We start from the raw sequence: 23,866 nt of genomic DNA, 5'->3' as shown, positions 1-23,866 counted from the left end.
CTCAACCTTAGCTTCGTTACAGATAATTGATGCTGGTTTGGACATTTTCCTAACAGCTAGGCCCTGTATTCTTTCCCATAGCTCATCAAGGAAGTTATCACTACTGGGTAGGTCTACTGGCTCCCATTTCGACATGCTTGTCCTAAATCTAACATCTCCATATTCATGCCAGTTTACATAATGGACACTTCCGAAATTCAGTTTCATTCTCATTAGATTGTCAGAAAAATGGGAAAGAAACTCACATTTGGTTTCCCAACAAAGTGAAGAATTAGCACAACTACAGTAAATCATACACATTAGCGAACTGCTGACCTAATCCTGCAATATGCCAGGCTATAACGTCATCTGTTCTTTCTAAGAGCATGCCAAAAACAATTGGCTATGAATTTAGTCCTCTCAACATTCAGCCATACTCAGCATAAATCATCACTATTTTTTCGAAACAATAATAAACTTTTAAACTTGTGCAAAGTTTCAAGAGAACTAGCACCTGTGAACACACTATAAATACTGCTGATCAATCATCTTGACTGCGAAGCCATCGAACCTTGGTACCATGTTGAAATTGCCTCTACATGAGTGGTAACTCTTGCAATATGCAAGCAGAAACGACCCGACAGTGTGTACTGCCATGTCTGTCTTTTCACACTGATTTAATTCTCATTCACTGCATTACAGACACTGTTCATCCTGTGAACAACCAGTCACAGTACCATTTCACAATGTTGAGCGAGTTTGCTTTAATGGAAGTGCAGCTGTTCTGAAAACAAATTTGGTACCCCTGATCAGACTGATGCCGATTGCTGTTATAAAGTTCCCCAGCGAGCTTCATTCTTTGTTACGCAGTATCGTGAAATGCTAGTATGCTGGCATGTGCAGCTCAGTCACGTGGAAGTCAACCTTTTGGCTACCAACTGACAATCCATAATATAGCCACTGTGCTAATAATGCAATATTACCAGCGTGACGTAATAACTGTACACAGGGAATGTGTAAACTGACTGAAACTTTGGAAGTAACCAAAGCCTTAGAGATCTTGTTGTATAACACCCATGCAACAGTTGCATGTTAACACCCTGCACACTACCATTCAGCCAAGACTGCAACAGAGACTTAGCCCTAACTTAGTGCCAGCTGGAAGATGATGTCCCAAAGATGATAAATCCATAACCTTATGAAAAGGTGTAATACATCTATACTTCATCACAAATCATGGCGGCCAGAGGCTTGCCTGCTCCGTAAAGCTGGTTATGTGGCAATGTGTGGCATATCTAATGACAGAAAACAATGATGCAGCAGCCATACATGTTTTTGAACACACAATTCAATGTACATTTTTGAACATAGGGCTCCACAACATACAGTCACTGTATGTTTCCATACCGATCCACCAAAACGTTCAATTGCAACTGCAGTGGGCAAGGGATCATTGATGCTGGAATGAAGGTCAATGCAAATGTCAACTGTCAGGATGGGTGACATTTCCTGTTACACTAGATCAGTTGTCACATCCAGATATGCTATCATTTAGGTGAATGATACCAGATGGAGGGCCAATTGCGCTATGCGACAGTCACTTGGGCTCCTTTGGGACATCTGGTAGTAATCGAAAGCATCATGGCAGTTGCAGACTATGTGACCTATGTTGCAACTGATAGATTCGTTCATGCCTGATGTGCTCTCCCATGGTGAAGGCATCTTTCAGCCGGGTAACTGTCCATGTCACATGTGCAGAACGACTCCACAGTGGTCTGAGTAGCATGGTAACTAACACTGATGTCTCGACCACTCCATTTAGCTAATCAGAACGTGTGGAATACAACTGGTGCAACATACATCCAGAAATGTGTAAAAGACATGTCAAATCCATATCATGTAGAATTGTCATTGTATTGTGTTCCACAGGTGGACAAACATGCTATTAAGCAGGTTGCTATATCTTTTGTTACGTTTACTAATGCAGGATTAGTACTAACAGAACATAAATGTACACACTATTAACCCATCAGTGCCGTGCGTTGCCATAATGCAATGTTTGTAACACTTTTTTAAAATCGTTGATTCCACAACATCAACGAAGCGAGAGTGTTGGCAGCACTGGATTCCGTTCCACAAGACTGTATAGATAACTACAATGCAACAGTTTTAACAATACATTTAAGTTCTGCAGCGTAAGCAGTGTTGGAAGTCGTCGTTTGCTGTACGAAGAAGAAAAATGGAGTATAAGTTCGAGTAAGTATGTTTTACACAGTAAGTTACGATATAAAATTTGGTTTTTTAGTATGGTTGTGCTTTAAATACTCAAATATATATTCTTGGGAGGTTACTGCTTGCTGTGGAATAAATTACGTTCATTTAGTCCGTTTGAAAGTCGGTGTTGCCATATGGCAACACTAGGCGCCTGTACTCAGTAAAAGGACAATTTTTTTGTTGTTTTGTTTTACAAGAGGTTTCTCGCTTGCTGAGGCGCTGGAGATTCTTTATAATGACGATATTGAAGGTGATGTGTTTCTTAAGCCCCCAGATCCGAATGTAGACGCGGATGAAGATTCGGGAGATGAACATGTTGGCGGGTAAGTATGCCTATCATTGGTTTGTAATTGTTTGTATACTGATGCCGACTTTACTGTGATTTGATATTTCATTTCTTATTTTTACAGATTATTAGACAACCTGTCCTCTCGTCAACTACGAGCTAATGCTGAAATAAGGATGCCAAATAACGAAAGGATTGGTGTTGAATATGAACACTGTAATCCGCCAGCACCATTAATGCGTACTGCACAAGATCCAATTGAACCTGAAACAGCTACACAACGTCCAAATATACCAGAGCCATCTGTATCTGAGGTAAGATCTACCTTATTATCGGACAATATCGTGATCTGGGCTTCTGAAAAAGATACGTGTGGGAGGCAGTGGGAGAAAGGAGCTGACTTCGACAGTCAAATTACCTTTACATTTCCAAAACCTGACTACTCAAGCTATGGAAACATGTCGATCATTGACCTATTAGAACTTTCCATTGGCCAGGAATTTATTGAGCATTTACTGAAAGAAACAAAGCTTTATGCACTATTTCTCAATTGTCAGGACCCAAAAATTACAGCAGATGAAATATCGTGTTTAATCTCTATTTTGTATCTCAGTGGCTACAATAAGTTACCTTCTAAAAGAAATTATTGGGACTCAAAACATTACATGAAAAACTTGGTTGTGTCTCAGTCTATGAGAAGAGACAGATTTCTACAAATATGCAGGTTTCTGCACTGTGCAGATAACACTAAGATCCATTGAAATGACAGGCATGGAAAATTCGTCCAGTTATGGAGATGTTGAAGAAGTGCTGCATTGAGAATTTTGTACCTGAAGAACACCTGTCATATGACGAATTATATGGTGAAGTACTACGGCCACCATGGATGCAACCAGTTCATTCGTGGTAAGCCAGTTAGATTCAGCTATAAAATATGGAGCCTAAATACTAAAGATGGATATTTGGTGAATTATGAACCGTATCAGGGAAAAGTTCGTAAGGGAAAAGCAATCTATGAGCAGCTGTTTGGCAAGTCGGCAAGTCCCTTACTTGTTTTATTGGATGAAATTCCTGAAGTGAACAGAAAAATTTGCTACAACTTCTACATGAACAATCTATTTACAGGGGTATCTCTATTTTCATTTCTCAAGTACTGTGGATACCATGCCATTGGTACCATAAGAGAAAACAGACTTCCTAAGGAATGTATACTGGAAAACAAAAAATTATTTTCCAAGAAAGATTGGGGATATTTTGAGACAGCAATAGAGAAGAGTGATGGATTATTGTATGTGCAGTGGCTGGACAACTCAGTTGTCACAATGATCTCTTCTTCATGTGGTGCACAAGAAGTTGGCCAAGTCAAGATATTCTCACAACTAAAAAAGCGAAATATAATGATTCCCAGACCAAAACTGGTAGCCAAATCTAGTACGTATATGGGAGGTACTGATCAGATGGATCAGAATCTAGCATGCTATCACATTGCAATAAGAAGCAAGAAATGGTACTGGTGTCTCTTTACATGGATGTTAGATGTCGCCATACAAAACAGCTGGATTTTGTATAATCAAGCAAGAAACCAAACCATTTCTCAGCTTGATTTCAAGACAGACATAGCAACAGTGTACTTGCAAAGACACCAAGCTTTACCAAAAGGAGCCGGGAGTCCATCTGCATCAAGGGCATGTTCCAACAGCTGCATATCAGGTTCAATTAGACTTGATAAGACTGACCACCTCGTCCAGCACACAGAAGGAAAGAAGAAGGAAAGGTGTGCACACAAGGACTGTAAACCTATTGTGAGAACAATGTGTTCAAAGTGTAATGTGGGATTGTGTATTGACTGTTTTATTCCATTTCATGTAAAATAACGCTGAGTTCAGAGTTTGATGTTTGATTCTTAATTGTACTGTGCTATAAAGTATCAATTGTATGATGAAGACTGAAAAATAAATTTGCACAAAACTTGTATATGTAATAAGAAATTTCAATAACCTACTTATTTTAGTTGAAGTTGTAATCCATATAAAATTAGGTAGTGAAAGCACCTAGTGTTGCCATATGGCAACATCAAATATCTTGCTAATGGCGGTAATGACTTTCGTCAAAACAACTCTGTTGCGTAATTTATGACTTTTACAGACATAATAACGCAATTTTTTTAAAAAAATCACGAAAAAATTAATTCCGGTGCTAATGGGTTAAAGACATATAATAGCAAATCTCTTAAGGAAAAATACCTGAGTAAAATAATTGCCATAATCATGGGTCTCCAGTGTTGAGTTTACGAGCCTCAGTGAAGGAAGTGCCATGAATATATTTTTGCTGTCACTTTCTCAAATGCAGAGTTACAAGTACTACATAATGACTTTGTTTGGAATAATAAGCAGCAAGTCATCACATTTCCTTGGCCTTATACTGAATATTGCGTGGTAATTATAACTATTGACAGTGTTAACGACAAAAAACATTTGATTCATGTTTCTGAAGTATTTAGTAATACAATTTATTAACATCTCAAGCTGCAAATAGGGATTTTTATTTTTCAAATTATCTGTTACCTCAATGTAGTACACATTATTGCACTTTTTTCACAATTCTACCATACTTTAATGTTATTTCACAGGCATTACAATTTATTGTCCCCCTACTACGTTCATTATTTTATAGGCCTTGAGGGCACCAACCAGGAAAATCTATGTGCATAAACTAACAGTTACTTGTAGTTACCTTCTGATGTGAAGTAATGCATGTGTCTTGAAAGTACCCAACTGAGTGAAACTTTTCTCACAGATGTCACATTTGTGAGGTCCCCTTCCCATGTGGACTAATGCATGTGTCTTGAGATCACCTGATCTAGCAAATGATTTGCCACAAATTTCACATTTTTGAGGTCTTTTCTAGGTGTGTATGAATGTTTGTTTCTTGAGATCGCCTGACTCTGCAAAATATTTCCCACAAATCTCACATTTGTGAAGTTTCTTTCCAGTGTGAATTGTTACATGCCTCTTGAGAGTGCCTGACCTAGCAAAGGATTTCCCACAAATCACACATTTGTGAGGTTTCTTTCCAGTGCGAATTAATGTTTGTCTGTTGAGATAGCTTGACGTAGCAACAGATTACCCACAAATCTCACAGTTGTGAGGTTCCTTTCCAGTGTGAATTAATACATGCCTCTTGAGATTCCCTGACCTAGCAAAAGATTTCACACATTTCACACATTTGTGAGGTTTCTTTCCAGTGTGAATTAGTACATGATTCGTGAGATAACCTGATGTAGCAAAACATTTCCCACAAATCTCACATTTGTAGGGTTTCTTTGCAGTGTGAATTAATACATGAGTCTTGAGATAACCTGATGTAGCAAAACATTTCCCACAAATCTCACATTTGTAGGGTTTCTTTCCAGTGTGAATTAATACATGAGTCCTGAGATAACCTGATGTAGTAAAACATTTTCCACAAATCTCACATTTGTGAGGTTTCTTTCCACTGTGAATTAATACATGAGTCTTGAGACAACCTGATGTAGCAAAACATTTTGCACAAATCTCACATTTGTGAGGCTTCGTTCCAGTGTGAACTAACACATGAGTCTTGAGACAATCCGATCTAGCAAAACATTTTCCACAAATCTCACATTTGTGCGGTTTGTTTCCAGTGTGAATTAATGTGTGCTTCTTGAGACTGCCTAACAAAGTAAAAGATTTCCCACAAATCTCACATTTGTGAAGTTTCATTCCAGTGTGAATTAATAAATGTGTCTTCAGATCGCCTGACCTAGCAAACCATTTGGCACAAATACCACATTTGTTGGTTCTGTTTGCAATATGTAGATCAGCCTGGGCACTGACATTAACAGCTGTAGATAAAATTCAATAAGCACTTGTTGCATCATTTGTCATGTGTGTGTTACACATGTCATTAGAGGCCTTCTTTGAAGTATTCCACGTTTCCTTATATGAAGACTGTTCAATGTGTTGTGTAACAGAAACTTCTGGCTCACTATCCAAGAAGATACTGCTTTGATGCTCATCACTATAGTCATATTTTTCATGGTGGCCAGCAGTTAAGACATGATAATTCTCTCTCATTCTCAAATGTGTTTTCAAACTAAGCTTACTGTGAAATACCTCACCACACCACTTACAAACATACAAAGGTGGTTGCATACCATCAATGTGCGTAAACACATGCATTATGAGTCTGTATTTTGAAGGAAAGTTTTGTTGGCAGAAATCACAGCTATATAGATGTAATTCCTTTTCCCTCTTACTACAGTCATATTGGGTGGCTACTGAGTATTCCTTATCAATAATCACATTTTCTGTACCAAACTCATTTGTTGACTTCGTCTATCACCGAATCATCCAGGACCAGCCCATGGTGACAAATTTCTTCACATGATATGCCACAGCTCCCACCAGTAGTCTGAGTCCATCTGAAGAGTGAGGAATAGAATGTTAAATGTTGATATATATACAACAAAGAAACAATATTTGAGTGTCCATAAATCCAGTACTATAGGCCACAAGTCATAAAAGTGCATAAGAAATTGCATATTTAGTAACTGTTAATGATTTACCATTATTATATTCCTCCAGAAGGAAAGAACTGATGAGGTAAAAGTGGTTTAAACCGAAATTAACCACAGGAAATTCAATAATGATGAATCTAAGTCACTGCTGATTTCATTTCAAATTTTAAATGAGAGTTAAAATAATTCACTTTCATGTGTTACAATCTTTTCAAAATACAGTACTACAAGTTAACAGTTTACACCAATTTATTAAATGTATCAAAAAAATTCTTACATTCAAGGTATTTAAGATTTAATTAAGAGAAATAAATTTTAAATGTTCTTCTCCCATTATCTTTTTTTGTTTCGCAAACACTTTCACCTTTGGAAATGATAAATTTATTTCACCTAATTAACAGATTGTTTTTGTTTGATTCCCAATGAGTAAAGAACTAGTGCAAGCTTCAACATTTTGTTAGGTATCTAGAATGGATGTTAATCACGTGAATAATGATGGTTCATGAACAAGAATCAATGTCACATCAATCAAGGGAAAAATGTGCATACTGATGAATGAATGTAAATGACACACTTGCAGATGGTTTTAATCTAAGACTGTGTTTTTGGCACTGCAACTTGTATGAAGCCTTGCACAAATGGAAATACTGTCTGAAAAGATGGAAATAGTTGTAAATTTTCCAGTATATTTGCACTGAGCCTTTTTGAAAATTTTTACATCTTCCTAACATCTGGTCATCTGGCATTGCAGAACACCATTGACTAAAGGGCACACATATAAATGGCCACTTCATCACCCATTAGACACTGCTAGCTGACACCACATATTGTGTGGCAGTGGTAACAGTTGATGCAAGAGCTACGCCTGTATTATCTGGGTCTCATTATTCCACCTGCAGTTAAACCCTTTCCCACAGAACAGAACTGTGATGTTTTCAGGTCCCCAGTATGTGCATCATGTTTGATATGAAATAGTATCAACTACTGACGGCATGCATACCCAGTGTTATCTTTTGCTCTGCGACTTTTGACTTTTTTTCGTTTTGTTGGGGATATAGTTTTGCGTGGCATGGTATCTGGTAAATTTCGAGTGTTTTTAAACTCTTAATTAGGATCACACGATTTTTTTAAAGTAACTGGTATCAGATTCTAGAAGTTGACAACTGTATCATTAGATATTGTAGCTTTTTTTGAACTCAATTAGGTACAACATGCATTTTCATACATATGGAAGTAAAGTAACTGAACGTTAATAATTAAGAAAGAAATCAAAAATATGCAAGTAAGGTTTCAGACAAATAGCTTTCTTTTTCACAAAGTACTAGATATAAAACTTACAATTAAAATTTTATGCTATGCCAGTGAACCATAAACAAACCAGGATAAGAAAGAGAATTTGCTGAAAAATTCAACAATAAGTAAAGTTTGATGTTAATTATCAATTGTTTTAGAGACCTCCATGTAACCATTGTGTAGGTACTGGGTACTTGTGTCATATCCTTAATATTTACTGCACAACACTTTTTGTGGCAGGCACATTCATAAACTGTTCATGCAGTGATAATGGAAGTGCACATGTATTTTATCAACACACATACTACAGCCTGGACAGTAACAGTGCTGATGGCTCACACCACTGATGGTTAGAAATTTTGGCACTAAAGCTGTTACCTCTACTTTATTCCTTCCGTTGTTCTCTCGATTCTCAAACCAAAGAACTGTCGTCATGAACAAAAACCGTTTCTTACATTCTATATATATTTTTACCGGTACTCTCTATCCAACAACTAGTTGGGTCGGGGGATTAATGGGACTTCACCACCTTTACTCGGTTATTCGGCTGAGGCTCGTTGTGATGTGACAATGCATATATAGGCTAGTATTGTGATGGGGTCACAACTCCCAAAGACGCCCCCCCCCCCCGCCGGATTTTATACACCCCAACTGTCTGCGTCTAGTGTAATTCATGGGAAAGTGCGAATATCTGCAAATGTTTGCGAGCTGTGTAACCGAGGTGAAACGTGGGGACCAGCCCGGTATTCACCTATTAGGATGAGGAAAACCGCCTAAAAACCCCTTCCAGGCTGGCTGGCACACCGGCCCTTCATCGTTAATCTGCTGTGCGGATTTGATCCAGGGTCGCTGTACCTACCCGAATCCAGGAAGCAGCATATTAGTGCTCTTCGCTACCCTTGTGGGTCGTTTGATACATTGCCATGAAAATATAACAACTGCTTCCATCTAGTAAGGAAATATTGTCAATGCATTTGATGTCAGGGTTGGAGACTGCTGTTAATACAAGCAAGCCTATAAAAAGCTTTTATCTCAGAAACATCAACATCATGCAAAGAAGGTATGTTCTTTTGAACATTTTTGTATTATCAAGATTGTTCCAACACTGTTGAAACCCATCTAAAATTCCTCAAGGGAAAAGTACACCTGATTTGTTGTTCAGTGTCTCGATTTCTACCCATCACATTACCACTGAGTATCAGGGCAGGAATCTGCAAAGCAGTGTTATATTGTCTAGCACAAACATTGCTTGGGTTGTGCATTTCTCCATTTGAAAGCGTTTCCCCTCCCACAGAAGAAGTAATCATGGCGATATGACTATGTCCTCTGTTATCACCACCACCAACACCACCACCACCACTGCCACCACCAAGGCCCTGTTGTGAATTTGTATCACCAAGTTTACAGTCTATTTTTTTTTTTACACAGTCCATTGTAGCCAATGTCACGAATGATGATGATGATGATGATGATGATAATGTTGATGATGATGATGATGACAACACAAACACCCAGTCACCAGGCAGAGAAAGTCCCCAACCTGGCCACGAATCGAACCCGGGACCCCATGATCCAGAAGCAGCATTGCTAGCTACTAGACCATGATCTGCAGACAGAACTCATGGAGAATAACAAGTCCATTCAGGCAGGTTTTAATGATTAGAGAGATGTGGCACACACTGCATATTGTAAAAGACACTAACAGAAGACATGATAACTATTACACTGTAATAACAACAATACACACATGCTGTTGATAAAAACCTCTGCTGAGTAGCAATCATAGAATGATTGTGGTATCTCTGCAAGACGTCATAGCAACTTTATTATGAATTTATTGAGGGGGAAATTGTCTGATGTTTGGGTGCTGCAGTGTGTGCTCTATACTTAGTACGATGCTGTAACATTGTAATGTGAGAAAAGAGGAGAAACGATCAGAGCGATGATAATGGTGGTTCTGGTACATTTATTAGGATATGATCAGAAGTTACGTGTTCAAAATGGTCCACTGACTCTGCAACATGTTGTATCCATGACATGACATGGTTAACAGTTGCCTACAGCATATTCAGTGTAATCAGATTGAGTGTCATCATATGATATCTTTCTGATCAGGAATATCTGGATACATCCCCAATAAATCTTTCAAATATCCCACCATGCACATGTCGCATGAACTTAGGTCGGGGGATCTCTAAGGCCACATATCTTTAAACTGCCTAGATATAATGTGGGTGATACCAAAGATTTCATGAAACCAATAGTTCACTCGACAACTGCCATATCATGCCACCCCATCTCACATCAAAATAATGGTGCAGACACTTGTGGTCTTGAAATGCTTGAATCACGTTACATAACAAGGTCCTTATAAAGTTCAGATGTCTCTGTACACCTAAGAGGTGCTTGACCTGTCACCTGCAAGGAACAGCGACTCAGAATGAAGGGGCTTGTGAAATCACACCACACTGTCACATAAGCTGAATGCAGTGGATCTTCCTGCCCAAGATTTGGGAGGACAACCCCATATGTGACAGTTCTGTGCATTCATGGCCCCATGCAGAGTAAAATATGCCTTGTACTTCCAAAGAATATTCCCCAGCCAAAAATTACTCTTTTCCAGGCATGCCAAAAATAAAGACAAAGTCACAGCGTTGTGGCCTACCCTGGGGCTTCTTTAGCAGCAAATTCTGAGCCTTATAGAGATATTAGTGTGAAATGTGCCACAAAATCTTTTGAACTGTTGACTGGGGGAGGCACAGTAAGAGGCAGTGTGTGAGAGTGTGAGTGTGAGTGAGAGAGAGACAGAGAGAGAGAGAGAGAGAGAGAGAGAGAGAGAGAGAGAGAGAGAGTGAGAGAGAGAGAGAGAGATCCTGTGACAACTCTAACACTTAATGCAGAATTTGAGGTACCTGCTGCATGGTCAGCTAAAAGTAACTTGAATGAGCGCTATGGGAATCTGCTGCACCACTAAATTCACCTATTTCTTCAAATTTCTTGATTGTATTCTTCACCATATTTATTGACATGGAGCTCTTCTCAGCCATTTATATCAATGATATTCTTGCAATGCAGTGCTGCTGTTCTGATAAAACAACTGTACCACCCATGCAAGGTGTCTCTTCTCAATAGGCATTTCATTTCATATGGAAACCTTAAACCTTTTTAACTGGGTGTATGTCCAGAAAAGAGAAATTCTCCGATTTCCCAGTTTGAAACGTGCTTTCCAGGATGAAAACCGTTTTAGTGGGTGGAAGTACATTTTTCCATCTTGAAAGATATCGTTACCCTAGGAGCTGTAAACCTCATCAATCCCTTGAATGGTTATGGGTTTATAAGAATGTATAGAAGTTTCTGGCAGTTTAGGAATCTGAACCTAACAAAAATCAAAGCATTTATGAAAGATCTTTGATGTGTGGCAACATGTCCACTACACATTTTCGTATGACGAAAGTATGAACACGAATCCCAACAATTACATCACAGTAGCTTGTAAAGCACTAAAAGATTGTGACGTGCTTTTGTGGGCCAAGAATAGCTTGTGTCACATGATCTCGCCAGCCGATGACAGCAGATATTCAGCGCATAGGAAATGTGATGTCAGCCAATAACAAAATGAATGTTAAGCTGTGCAAACACACAAGCGGAAGCAGTTAATTGTTTAAATTACTATACATCAGTACAACTACAAGGAAAGTTAAGTTTTCATATATATGATATTGACTTTCTAACAGTTTTTGCTGTTTTTCTGAGGGCACCAGTTTCAATTTTAGCAGCTTTATATTTCTGACAAGTACGATTATAAATTTCACTGATGTGCACCAGACACTTCGTGGGTTACGTGGTTGGATATGTGTTCTGTAGAGCACTTCGACTTCTCCCATAGTAAAGCCAGTTACATGTGAAATCACTCAAGAACTTCGCTCTTGTTTTTGAAAGGCAACTATATTTTTTGCCAGCATTATTGCATAATCTGTCATCAATGAGGAAAGTATAATAATTATGAAAGACTAAACTCGAAACTTCGTAATTTTTTGTATTACCTTTTCAACATATAGCAAATGCAAGTGTGCCATCAAAATTTAAAATATAAGGCATAAATGGCTTGTCCTCTGGGCCCAAAATTTTTTCACATTTGCTGGTGGTAGGCGTTAAGTCTTGAATGTGAATATAATGCTCCATGATTTAAGAAAATCATCACACATTCTGACATGCATGATCATCTTGCATAAAAGGAAATTTACTTTGAAAGTAATGCTTCTGAAACCAACATTCGAGATATTTCACCACGTCCTGTTAGAAATGTATCAAGTTGTGACTTCACTCATCAAAATGTGCCCAGGAATGAGATATATTGAAAGAAGTTCATTGTTAGAAAATATTGTAGAATCTTTAACAGCACTGTCGGCAGATGCCTGTGTGTGCACTTATTCTGTTTATGTGAATGGCTCATTTTCTTTGCAATCAAAGATTTATTTTGGTGATATTTCCTCTTTTGCGTTTTATTGCTGCAGTATTATTCTGCAGTGGGGAGCTAAACTACTTTTTTTTTTATTAGTGTATCAGTTCCTAGCAATCAAAATTACAAAAATTTAACTGAAAAACAAAATTAAAAATTCCTACAATTCTGAAAAATCCCTCATCCGGTTCTGAACAGATCTCAGTCCTTTTGTGTGGCTATATTAAAGACAAGGTGTACAACAGTAATCCCAAACCACTGCTGAGTTGAAAAGCGACATTCAGGTGGTCATCGACGACAATGATGTTCTGACACTTCAGTGGGTATAGCAGAATTTTGCTATTTGGCCGAGCTACATCATTGCCAATGATGGCAGGCATATCGAACATGTCATAACCTAAATCCCAATATCTGTGGTGAAGTTTACATGTTGAATAAAGTGTGTGACCGCTGTAGTTTGTAACTAATTTACGATTTTTTCACATACTTCAATAATTATCACCTTGTATGTTTGCTAAGTGACAGACTGGGTACTGGGCTACATATCCCTCACTGCTACCTGTGTTTTGACTAAGTAATTCAATTACATATGTTTGTGTGGCTTTCTGCCCAACTTGAAAGTGAGGTTATTACTTCCTTTGCCATAATGCATAGGAAGTTGAAATCACTGTTAATGTTCACCATCCTTAACACACAGTATCACTCCTTCACTCTCTCATTCTTTCATGAAAACAATTTGTGGTCAAGAGAAAATTTAAGGGACCACTGATTGAAGCTTTCCACTTTTGATGAGGTTTGTCTACTGGAGAGTGTATATCATCCATGTACACACACTTTAGAACCATTTACTCTAAATGTCTGATTAAATATATTTACTTTGTGATTGATCAAAATGTTTGCAGATAATCACTTTATCGGTTAGTAGTATTAACTGCTCAGTATGTTACAAATTGTTTCAATGAATTAAAAATTGTAGTTTAAGAATAAAACAATGAAATGGCTTTTCATCCAAATTTCCAAATCGGCAGGTTAATGTGTAATATCATGTCCTACTGATTTCTGTACTCTGTCGTCAAAAAGTATATGCCTGTCTGGTACCCATGTAGGTGCATTTCTTATACACCTGCTGCCAAATAGGACACGTTACACAGCATAGAGGTCTAGTGAATCCCTTTTAGATACTGCTCAGAAGACTGAAACTTTCATGATCTACAGATGGCAAGTGCTGACTATCTACTTGAGGGTCCTCTGAACACAACTAATAAGATCATTACAAACTTAATTGATCACACACTGCTCAAATGTAACATTGACACACAGGTGGTCAGTGCATTCTGGCAATCATAGTGTATATAATAGAGTGATACCTTTTGAACCGAGGCAGAAAGTCAATCAGTATTTTCTTGGATTCTTTGACACAGGTAAACCACATGCTGTCCAAACTTTCAACATGATTTTGTTTACAGCTGGTAAGATACAAATTACGATAACTATAGAGTTATGTACAGTCCTTGCCTGGTTTGATGATATTACACTACATTAACACATGTTCCACAGATCCCGAATATATCACTTTGCAATGTGGAACTTGTAAGTTTAACATTAGATTTCTTTACACAATATATATATATTTTTTTAAAATTACTATTTCATATTTAAACATTTATCTACTGAGTAGACGATGTCCTCATTCATAAATACTATTGATTTGTTTTTAGAAGCTGATTGGCTATCTGTCTGACTGTTAATTCTACCTGGTAGACGAACGAAGATTTTTCTGGCTGCGCATTTCATCTCTTTCTGTGCCAAAGTCAGATTTAGTCACTGCTCTTTGCTATTGTCTTTGAACTGTGATTCTTGTATTGTGAAGGTACTGCGAACCTCCCTAGTCCCTTAAATAAGTGTCTGCAAGGTGATCTTCAGTGCTTCCCGACTATTATTCTGATTACAGGCTTTTGTGCAATGAATACTTTTCTCTAAATGATGTGACCCTAAAACTTCAAGCTATATTAAAGCAGTGAATGGAAATATGCATTTTAAGTTAATTTATTGATTTTTTTTGGCACGAAAATTTGCAATAACCCTAATTGCGTAAGATGCTGAACTGACGTGTTTCATAAGCTCATGATGTGCGTCTTCAAATTAATTTTTTATCAATGCACACACACCCAGAAATTTCAAATATTCTGCTTAGCAACAGATTCCTGTTCAAAATCTATACTTATCAATGGTATTCTGCCATTTACTGCACAGAACAGTGTACACTGTGTTTTCTCAAAACCATCTGCAGACAACCACTTAATTTCCTGAAAGACATAATTCACAGTTTCCTCAGCTAATTCATATTCCTTTGGTGTGATTACTGCATCATCAGAAAAAGAACTAGCTTTGCATCTTCATGAATGTGGAGTGCCAGGTCATGAACATATATTAAGAAAAATATGAGGAACAAACGTGAACTCTGTGGGACACCAATCTTCATACCTCCTCAGTTAGAGGATGTAGTGTTATCAAAGCAACATTACCATTTCCGCTCGTTTACATGACCGCGACGCAGCCATACCTGGATTGACACTAATAGACCAAAAGATTTACTGACTTTAAAAGAAAAGCAATACTACACAATAACAAAAATGATTCAGAAATGAAAGGAGAATGGTAGTGTTCCTCTCTGCCTCAATGCTGTGTTGGGTCCATCAGCATGATCATAGGTTCTGGAGATAAACTGATACAAAATTATTAACATTAAAGTAAGGAGGAGATGGAGATAGTTATGGATAATTTGGCTATATAAGCACACGTTTTCAATGCTACATACGTTTTAATATTAAGTTACAATGGCTGGTGCGTATTAACAAACGCTTTGTACATAACAGGCATTACTTCATATTCATGTCCTCTCGATGGACCCTGTTCGTAATTAATTACATAAAACTACATGTTCTCTGATTGAAAAGACAATTAGGACATTTAAAGAGTATTTTACACAAATTTTAAAATTTTTGCAGAACACAGGAAGCCTGCCTTTCATGGAATAGAAACAGTAAAAGGTGAATCGCTCAAGGCTTCATTTGTCTTGAAATAACAGAATTCTTTTTTTATATCATTAATCGATAAGTGTACTTAGAGATTTACGACCGCCGGGTGAGAGCGGCAAAGATAAAGAATAATAGACTCTGCTACTGCTATGTGACGGTTGATTTCTTCTACATTACAATTTTTTGATAACTTCAGGCCATCAGGCATTTACCATTGAGCGTATACTAATGTTTGTAGGCCGAAAATTACTAACATTACAAGGACTGCTAACTTTAGCTCACTATCTCTACTGTTAACTTCAACCTTCTGCATTCTTCCACTTAAATATGATTTAAACCATTTGTGCATGTCCTGCTCACAACAGACTTTTAGTACTCCGTTGGAAGTGCCATCAGTTACATGCATGCTTTTACATTGAGTGAATTTATTATTTTCCTAATTTCAGGTCGAGAGGTGGTTTGAATTTCAATTTTATCAATTTGCATAGGTATTCCTTCTTCCACGTACAACCTTGTATTTCCTAATGAACAGTTGTATCCTAATTTCTCTACAACATTTAATAAAATGATTATTAAAATTACTTCTGATTTTTGTTAAACTTTTCATTGAGTTTGATAGGAATAAAATATTTCTGTGATTTCCACTGTCGTGTTTCCTTTCTAGCAATATCCCAAATTGTTTTAATTTTATCATCAGAGGTGCTCATCCGAGACATGGTGCACACACTTCTTGGCTTTTCAAAAACTTTTCCTAATACAGTGCAACAGTTTTTTTGTAATATTTGGCTCTTACTCGATAATTACTCCTGGCTGTAAAATAAATTTCGATTTTCTGTATACAACATACTATTATCTCTTTAACAAGTCACAGCTTTTTAGATTGTTTCTTACAATTACGATTTGTTGTTTCCTTTGGGAAATTATTTTCACATTAAATTTGAAATTAGCATCAGCTTCCCTGTAGATCTCATCCCATTCTGTTTTTAGCTTTACAATTGTTAAATTGAATGCACTATTTTGGAGGACTATTTTGCATTACCTGTATGGAACTATGTTATATAGTATACCTAGATGTGCATCATGATCATAAGGATCATTCTCAAAAGGGGTAAGTATTTATTTGATTAAATTTACATTCAGTCTATAAAGTATCTTTCTTAGTGCTGCTTTCCTGTACTACCTATGCAGCAAAATCTAAAACTGATGTCAAATTGAAAGAACCAAGAAATACTCCAAGGTAGTTCTATCGGATTTCTTCAGAATATCTACATTGGAAACCCCGGAAACCATAATTTGCTTGTCTGACTGGCAGATGGCACAATAAAGATTCAAAGTATTTCAGAAATCGTTGGAAATATCTGGCTTGGGACCTATACACAGCTAGAACTATAAACGTTCCTTTTAGTTTAAGCTCACAGGCACATGCATCTGCATGTTGCTCTAAGCAATATGTTTTTTATTTTCTGAATTTTTCATACTGTCTTTAATTTTAACGTACGAAGTCCCCTCTACTTGCCCACTCCCATCCCTCTTGCCCCTCTGCTCAACTCCCTTTCTCTTCTGCTTTTCTTTCCCCTCCCCTTCCCCTCAATGGTACCTCATCCAACTTCTCTGCACTAAGAGGCAATCTCACAATCTTGTGCTTCAATTCTGGTGCTAAGTTGTGAAGTTCATATCGATTATAAATATGGCAATGACACCTAATCACCTCCAATATCGCCACCTTGGTATATCAGCATTAAATAGAGTTACTCTTTCCTTCCAGCTAATGTGGAATTTCCTCGTCCTTTGTTCTTGAAATAGAAAATTTCCCCTTTGATTCTGTAAATTTAACTGGCATTGTCGACCATCAGAGCGCCCTCATTGAATAGTCTCAATAAAGGTAAACACAAGGATTGAAATACATCACTGTTGAGTTCTTCGTGATAATCATCGATTTTTGGGCATGTTCAGATTATTCTGCATGACAGACAGTAAGTGTGTTTCCTCTGCCATACAGTACTTTCAAACCACCATTGCTTTTTGAAGCTTGTCACATTTTGTTTATTGCACTATTTTGTTTGGGCCACATCTGATCAAAATAAATAATATGGAACGATTATTTCTTTTCCTGATGCTGTGAATTTATCTCAGAAGCAGCAACATTTAATACAGTATCGGATCCTCCATCAGAAACCATCTTTCATCTTTGCATTTGCCGAATGTGTATGCTAAATGTTTCAGCACTCTTCCTCTCAATAATTAGCCCCTGTGAAAGTTATCTTACAATTTAAAACATCACCTTCATTTTGTCTTGTAGGTTCATCGCCATAGTCATGAAATTTCAATATAATACAATGAAGAACATCTTTCTAGAGATCTTCCAAATCCGTTTCCGGACACAGGTTTCCATACACTGCACTTATGTAAATATTCTCAGTAAAGTTCATGGTCAAACACCAGATACTTATGTAGTTGAAGTCTGCAGAGCTGATAAGATTCAGTCTCTTTTTGCTTTGTCCTTAAGGTCATGAAGAAATTCGTTTACCTTATGTAAAATACTCTTTGCTGGCTCTGTGTGTTTTGGAATCAAGTCATCTTAACTCAGAAATAAAAACGGCAATATTAATAAATGGAAATCACTGCTCTCTTAGCAAACATATGCTACTGTCCAGTAAACACAAGTAAATGATGGACAGTGAGTGTCAAAAAGTCTGCAAAGCCATGGCAACAGCAGCATGAATTAAGCACAGCATTACCGTATGACCTGGTCTGTCTGTTACCCATAGCTCATTATGCTATTTCGAAGGCACCTGTGGTGGAAATGACACTGTGGCAGATGTATGAGCTTAGAGACATGGACCAAGCAAAACAGGCCCACAAGATTGCTTGTTGGCATTCAAAATATGGAGGGAAGATGAAAGCTGTGAAAACTGGCATAACCCTCTCAACCACCAATTGTTGCTCCTTGATGTAGAAAAGCAGAAACTTTATGCAAGGAAGCAATCTTGTTTCCTTTCACAACTGACATGTGACAAGTTATTTCCAAGCCCAGTGCACATCTTAGTGAAGTGAGAGATGATGTAGGATCATTCTGCAAGGATTTAACAAGGCAGGATCCAGATGTGACAATGGGTGGAACAGGAACCAGTATTGACATGAATCAGGTCTAAAGTATTGAGTATGGCCTGCTACAAATAGGAACTGCAACAAATCTTACAAATGCAGGCTTGGTGCCTGCTTTCATGGGGTTACATTTGCCCCAATTGAACAGCATTATCAGGAAGGAGACGGCCACGTGTGGGGGGGGGGCGGCTGCGGGGGAGACGGGCGCGGGCACGCGCGGTGGGGCTGCGGGGGAGACGGACGACCGCGCGCTCTCGGGGGGGCTGGGGGAGAGACGGGCGCACGTGGGGGGGCCGAGGGGGAGACGGGCGCACGAGGGCGGGCCGAGGGGGAGACGGGCGCACGTGGGGGGGCCGAGGGGGAGACGGGCGCACGTGGGGGGGCCGAGGGGGAGACGGGCGCACGTGGGGGGGCCGAGGGGTAGACGGGCGCACGTGGGGGGGCCGAGGGGGAGACGGGCGCACGTGGGGGGGCCGAGGGGGAGACGGGCGCACGTGGGGGGGCCGAGCGGGAGACGGGCGCACGTGGGGGGGCCGAGCGGGAGACGGGCGCACGTGGGGGGGCCGAGCGGGAGACGGGCGCACGTGGGGGGGCCGAGCGGGAGACGGGCGCACGTGGGGGGGCTGAGCGGGAGACGGGCGCACGTGGGGGGGCCGAGCGGGAGACGGGCGCACGTGGGGGGGCCGAGCGGGAGACGGGCGCACGTGGGGGGGCCGAGCGGGAGACGGGCGCACGTGGGGGGGCCGAGCGGGAGACGGGCGCACGTGGGGGGGCCGAGCGGTAGACGGGCGCACGTGGGGGGGCCGAGCGGTAGACGGGCGCACGTGGGGGGCCCGAGCGGGAGACGGGCGCACGTGGGGGGGCCGAGCGGGAGACGGGCGCACGTGGGGGGGCCGAGTGGGAGACGGGCGCACGTGGGGGGGCCGAGCGGTAGACGGGCGCACGTGGGGGGGCCGAGCGGGAGACGGGCGCACGTGGGGGGGCCGAGCGGGAGACGGGCGCACGTGGGGGGGCCGAGCGGGAGACGGGCGCACGTGGGGGGGCCGAGCGGGAGACGGGCGCACGTGGGGGGGCCGAGCGGGAGACGGGCGCACGTGGGGGGGCCGAGCGGGAGACGGGCGCACGTGGGGGGGCCGAGCCGGAGACGGGCGCACGTGGGGGGGCCGAGCGGGAGACGGGCGCACGTGGGGGGGCCGAGCGGGAGACGGGCGCACGTGGGGGGGCCGAGCGGGAGACGGGCGCACGTGGGGGGGCCGAGCGGGAGACGGGCGCACGTGGGGGGGCCGAGCGGGAGACGGGCGCACGTGGCGGGGCCGAGCGGGAGACGGGCGCACGTGGCGGGGCCGAGCGGGAGACGGGCGCACGTGGCGGGGCCGAGCGGGAGACGGGCGCACGTGGGGGGGCCGAGCGGGAGACGGGCGCACGTGGGGGGGCCGAGCGGGAGACGGGCGCATGTGGGGGGGCCGAGCGGGAGACGGGCGCACGTGGGGGGGCCGAGCGGGAGACGGGCGCACGTGGGGGGGCCGAGCGGGAGATGGGCGCACGTGGGGGGGCTGAGGGGGAGACGGGCGCACATGGGGGGGCCGAGGGGGAGACGGGCGAGCGGGTTGGGAGGGGGAGACTAAGTATTAGAACCAAAAAAAATTGCACTGCTAAGCATTCGATTTTCTGCATTTCCTTAATTTACTTTTTGTCCATGGTACGATGTAATGGGAGTGCTGATGATTAAGATATTGAAGCAATTTGCTGTTGTCGCCATGGTATTCCAGAAAATGTAGTGGGAATACGATTAGCAAATATTTGAAGAGCAACTGGCTTTGAGGAAAGATGACAGTGATCTATATTACGTAAGTCTGCAATTCACGATTAAGGGCCTAGCAGAGGTTAATCAAACCATCATATGAGGCACTGAGAGCACAAGCGGACTAACCCCGGAGAAGTCAATATGGAGGAAACAGGTCTCATAATACGGGCCCACAAATAATGTATGTTTGTGATACATTGCAGCCTTGTAACATGCATATGATGTAACTGTGGTTTTATTGAACAATATTTTGACATAGATAAATTACAAAAGTACTATATAGTAGAATATTAGCAGTTTTGTTGTGGCTTAGTCCATTTTCGCTCCAAGTAGTTGAACATTCTCAATGACAGGTCCGTTAGTACGCTGATGCATGTGACAATAGTATTCATTACTAGTATACATTGTACACATTACATGTACCATTTTACATTGGTTTCTGTAATGTTACGCATTGTGTTACATTTCAAAATCATCCACAGGCAATGTTTCTACAGCATTTGATGACGTTTGTAAAGTTTTGTAGAAATCATGATGAAGTGGAGGTACATACGGAAGCAAACTTAGCAGATCCTTCTTTTTTGCCTCTGTAATTACATTTCCATTAGGATAAAGCAGTTCGAGATTGCTGATGCATGTGGATGTTCGTTTGGCCACATCAATTTCCTGAAATGGCTCTTGGTTTTGGTTCGAGTATTTATACAATATTTTGAATCTGTTGGTTGCTTCATACCGCAGCCACTGTATGTTCAACCATTGTACTTTACAATTGCCAGAAGACATTTTTCGATTCGTGATGTTTCTTTCGAGTTGTTTTGTTGAAAAGAAACATTCCGCATTCATATTAATTACCTTGAATGGATTCCTTTTTCTGGCACTCACTACCACATCATTCCAGTGTTTAGGACGGTAAATATTAGGAAAATACTTTTTTCGTTTCTGAACTAAGCCAAAATCCTGATCACAGGGCAGGTACGAGTGTCCGCTAACTAAAAATTTATGGTCTATTTCCTTCACAGAGAACTCTGAGCTGTTGACAATGTATTGGCACAGTACAGCAACCTTTATGTTTCTGTTCTGGCCTCCGCACTGATCAGAGTACATAATTAGTTTTTCAGTCCTGACAAAATTGCGTATGAAGTACAGCAAACAAGAACCAATTTCTTGTGGCCCTCTCGACGCAATGGATTCATGCCACAGAAACATGTATACATCATCATTGTGCATATTGTGGATGCCAAAGCAATATGTCCACAACTGACGTTTGTAATAGCAAACTCCAGTTGAGATGATCGGTGTAGGCAAAGTTTTCATCAAATCAAATGTTATCACTGTAACGTTACCATCTGATTTGCTAAGCAATGTATCACTATGTAAACCTGCCCGTGCCTACTCAGCTTTTTGCTGATGGAATTCACGTTCTGCAATTAACTCCGTCCTCTCCTTATCATTATCGGCAGCTGTTATTTTTACCTGCAAAGCATCACATGTTCGACAAGAGTCGGACACTGGTGGATGAAATGACAAATTGAAGTTTTCGTAAAAAATTTGGCGGAAAATAAAATGAGAAACGGGCATTTGCTCCTCTGCACAGTACAGTGAATACATGACTGATAAATTTAAATCTGGTCCTAAATACTTTCTACCGTTATTTTTATGATACGCATAATGGCTTTCATACGCCGGGAATTTTTCTATGAAACGTTTTACTACATCAACTTTGTGGCGAGGTGTTTTATTACCAGGTTCACCTTTACCTCTACCATCACGAGGAGGGGTGGCTTTTTCCCCTTTATTCTTGAGTACCCTATCGATTCTTCCAGCAGATACGGCTAAAGTATTCTGAAAGAATCTTTTGCACACCCTCGTTTCAGACCCATTTGAATTGAGCAAGTAATACAATCTCGTCTTCTCCCTACGTGAATGTTGCTGACCTACGTAAGACCGTGCTTTATCAACGACTTTAATCATGGTAAACAGGAAAGCCGACTGCAGATCGTGGCTGCCTAAATTATAAAACTCATTGAACACTTGTTCCTGCTGTTCTTCGTTGATGTGTTTGTGGCACTCATACCGGCACGTACACTCGCTGATTTTCCGCAATTCCTTTCGAGGTACAAGGTTACCCTTACGGTTTACATACTCTTGACCTAGAGCTCTCCGTTCTTTCCTAACGTTACGAAGCCATTTATCTTCGTTTCTAAGGCGCTTCTTTCCTCGGCTCCGTACCACGGCATCGTCGTTCGTCTCTGGCACGTCCTCTGGAACAGTTGTTGCTGCAGCCGTGCTCGCTCTCGCGTCTCCCGGCACTTCCCCATCGGACGCAAACATCTCTGTAATAACAATATCCATCCCTCAATGTAATATTAACTACACTACAGTAATGGTCAACGTGTGCATTGGTATCCACAGGCGAAGCAATTGCTCAACACAACTCGGCGGGCGGTAAAACATTGTTGTACACATAACATTACAAGTGATCGTTACTTGATTACACAAAATAGCAATACATAAAGTATTGTTTGTATGTCATTCTGTTTTCGTATGGAAAACAACCTGCATTTTCTGAACAAAGTCACCATTCGAGATACGGTACATCTAGACGTGTTTGCATATGAACGCGTTAGTGTACAATCGACAATGTTATCCGCAAAAAAGGAATGGAACACAATACAAACTAACCTTCCAATTGCTCCTCCACGCTTTTCGCAGGGGCTGCCATGCTGATCAACTGAAATACACGTCCACGTGGTCACGTCCAATACGTTGTTCCACACTAAATACACAAGTCTTTCGTTCGCCGGCGTCACGCGCAATGGCAGTGGACGGAGAGCATAAAGCACAAATGGACTATGACGCATAGTCCACTCCTGCTCTCAACGGTATCTATCGGCGGTTGAGTGCAACAGCAATGTTTACGTTGCTACATTAGACAAACCTTCAGATAAACAAACAGATCAACATGCATTGCATAATACTCGTATACTGTTATCACAACATGTCAATACCTCAAATTCACAAAACGTGTGGGTTAGTCCGCTTGTGCTCTCAGTGCCTCATATATAATCTACTTCTCTAATATTCCACT

General features: G+C 40.7%; 2 protein-coding genes across 3 annotated transcripts in view; one reads left to right on the top strand and one right to left on the bottom strand.

Moving 5' to 3' along the window:
• The first annotated feature begins 3,387 nt into the window (after nucleotides 1-3,387).
• On the top strand, nucleotides 3,388-4,413 carry LOC126426425 (piggyBac transposable element-derived protein 3-like). The gene has a single exon (XM_050088343.1). The coding sequence runs from the start codon at nucleotides 3,388-3,390 to the stop codon at nucleotides 4,411-4,413; it is 1,026 nt and encodes a 341-aa protein (XP_049944300.1).
• Nucleotides 4,414-6,195: 1,782 nt separating this feature from the next.
• Nucleotides 6,196-23,866, bottom strand: part of LOC126426969 (uncharacterized) — a 101,732-nt gene continuing 84,061 nt past the window's right edge. For both annotated transcript variants that reach the window (XM_050089116.1, XM_050089117.1), the window contains one exon: nucleotides 6,196-6,983. In XM_050089116.1, the coding sequence (XP_049945073.1) occupies nucleotides 6,881-6,983 (103 nt within the window). In that variant the 3' untranslated portion in view covers nucleotides 6,196-6,880. The remainder of the gene's footprint in view (nucleotides 6,984-23,866) is intronic.

This window comes from Schistocerca serialis, chromosome 11 (genome assembly GCF_023864345.2).
Source record: "Schistocerca serialis cubense isolate TAMUIC-IGC-003099 chromosome 11, iqSchSeri2.2, whole genome shotgun sequence".
Classification (NCBI taxonomy): domain Eukaryota; kingdom Metazoa; phylum Arthropoda; class Insecta; order Orthoptera; family Acrididae; genus Schistocerca; species Schistocerca serialis.
Note: the sequence above shows the minus strand (reverse complement) of the source record. Positions and strands in the feature narration are given on the sequence as shown.

Bases quoted from the DNA above. Each gene is read 5' to 3' on its own strand.
- LOC126426425 (XM_050088343.1), top strand. From the start codon at position 3,388: ATGACGAATTATATGGTGAAGTACTACGGCCACCATGGATGCAACCAG.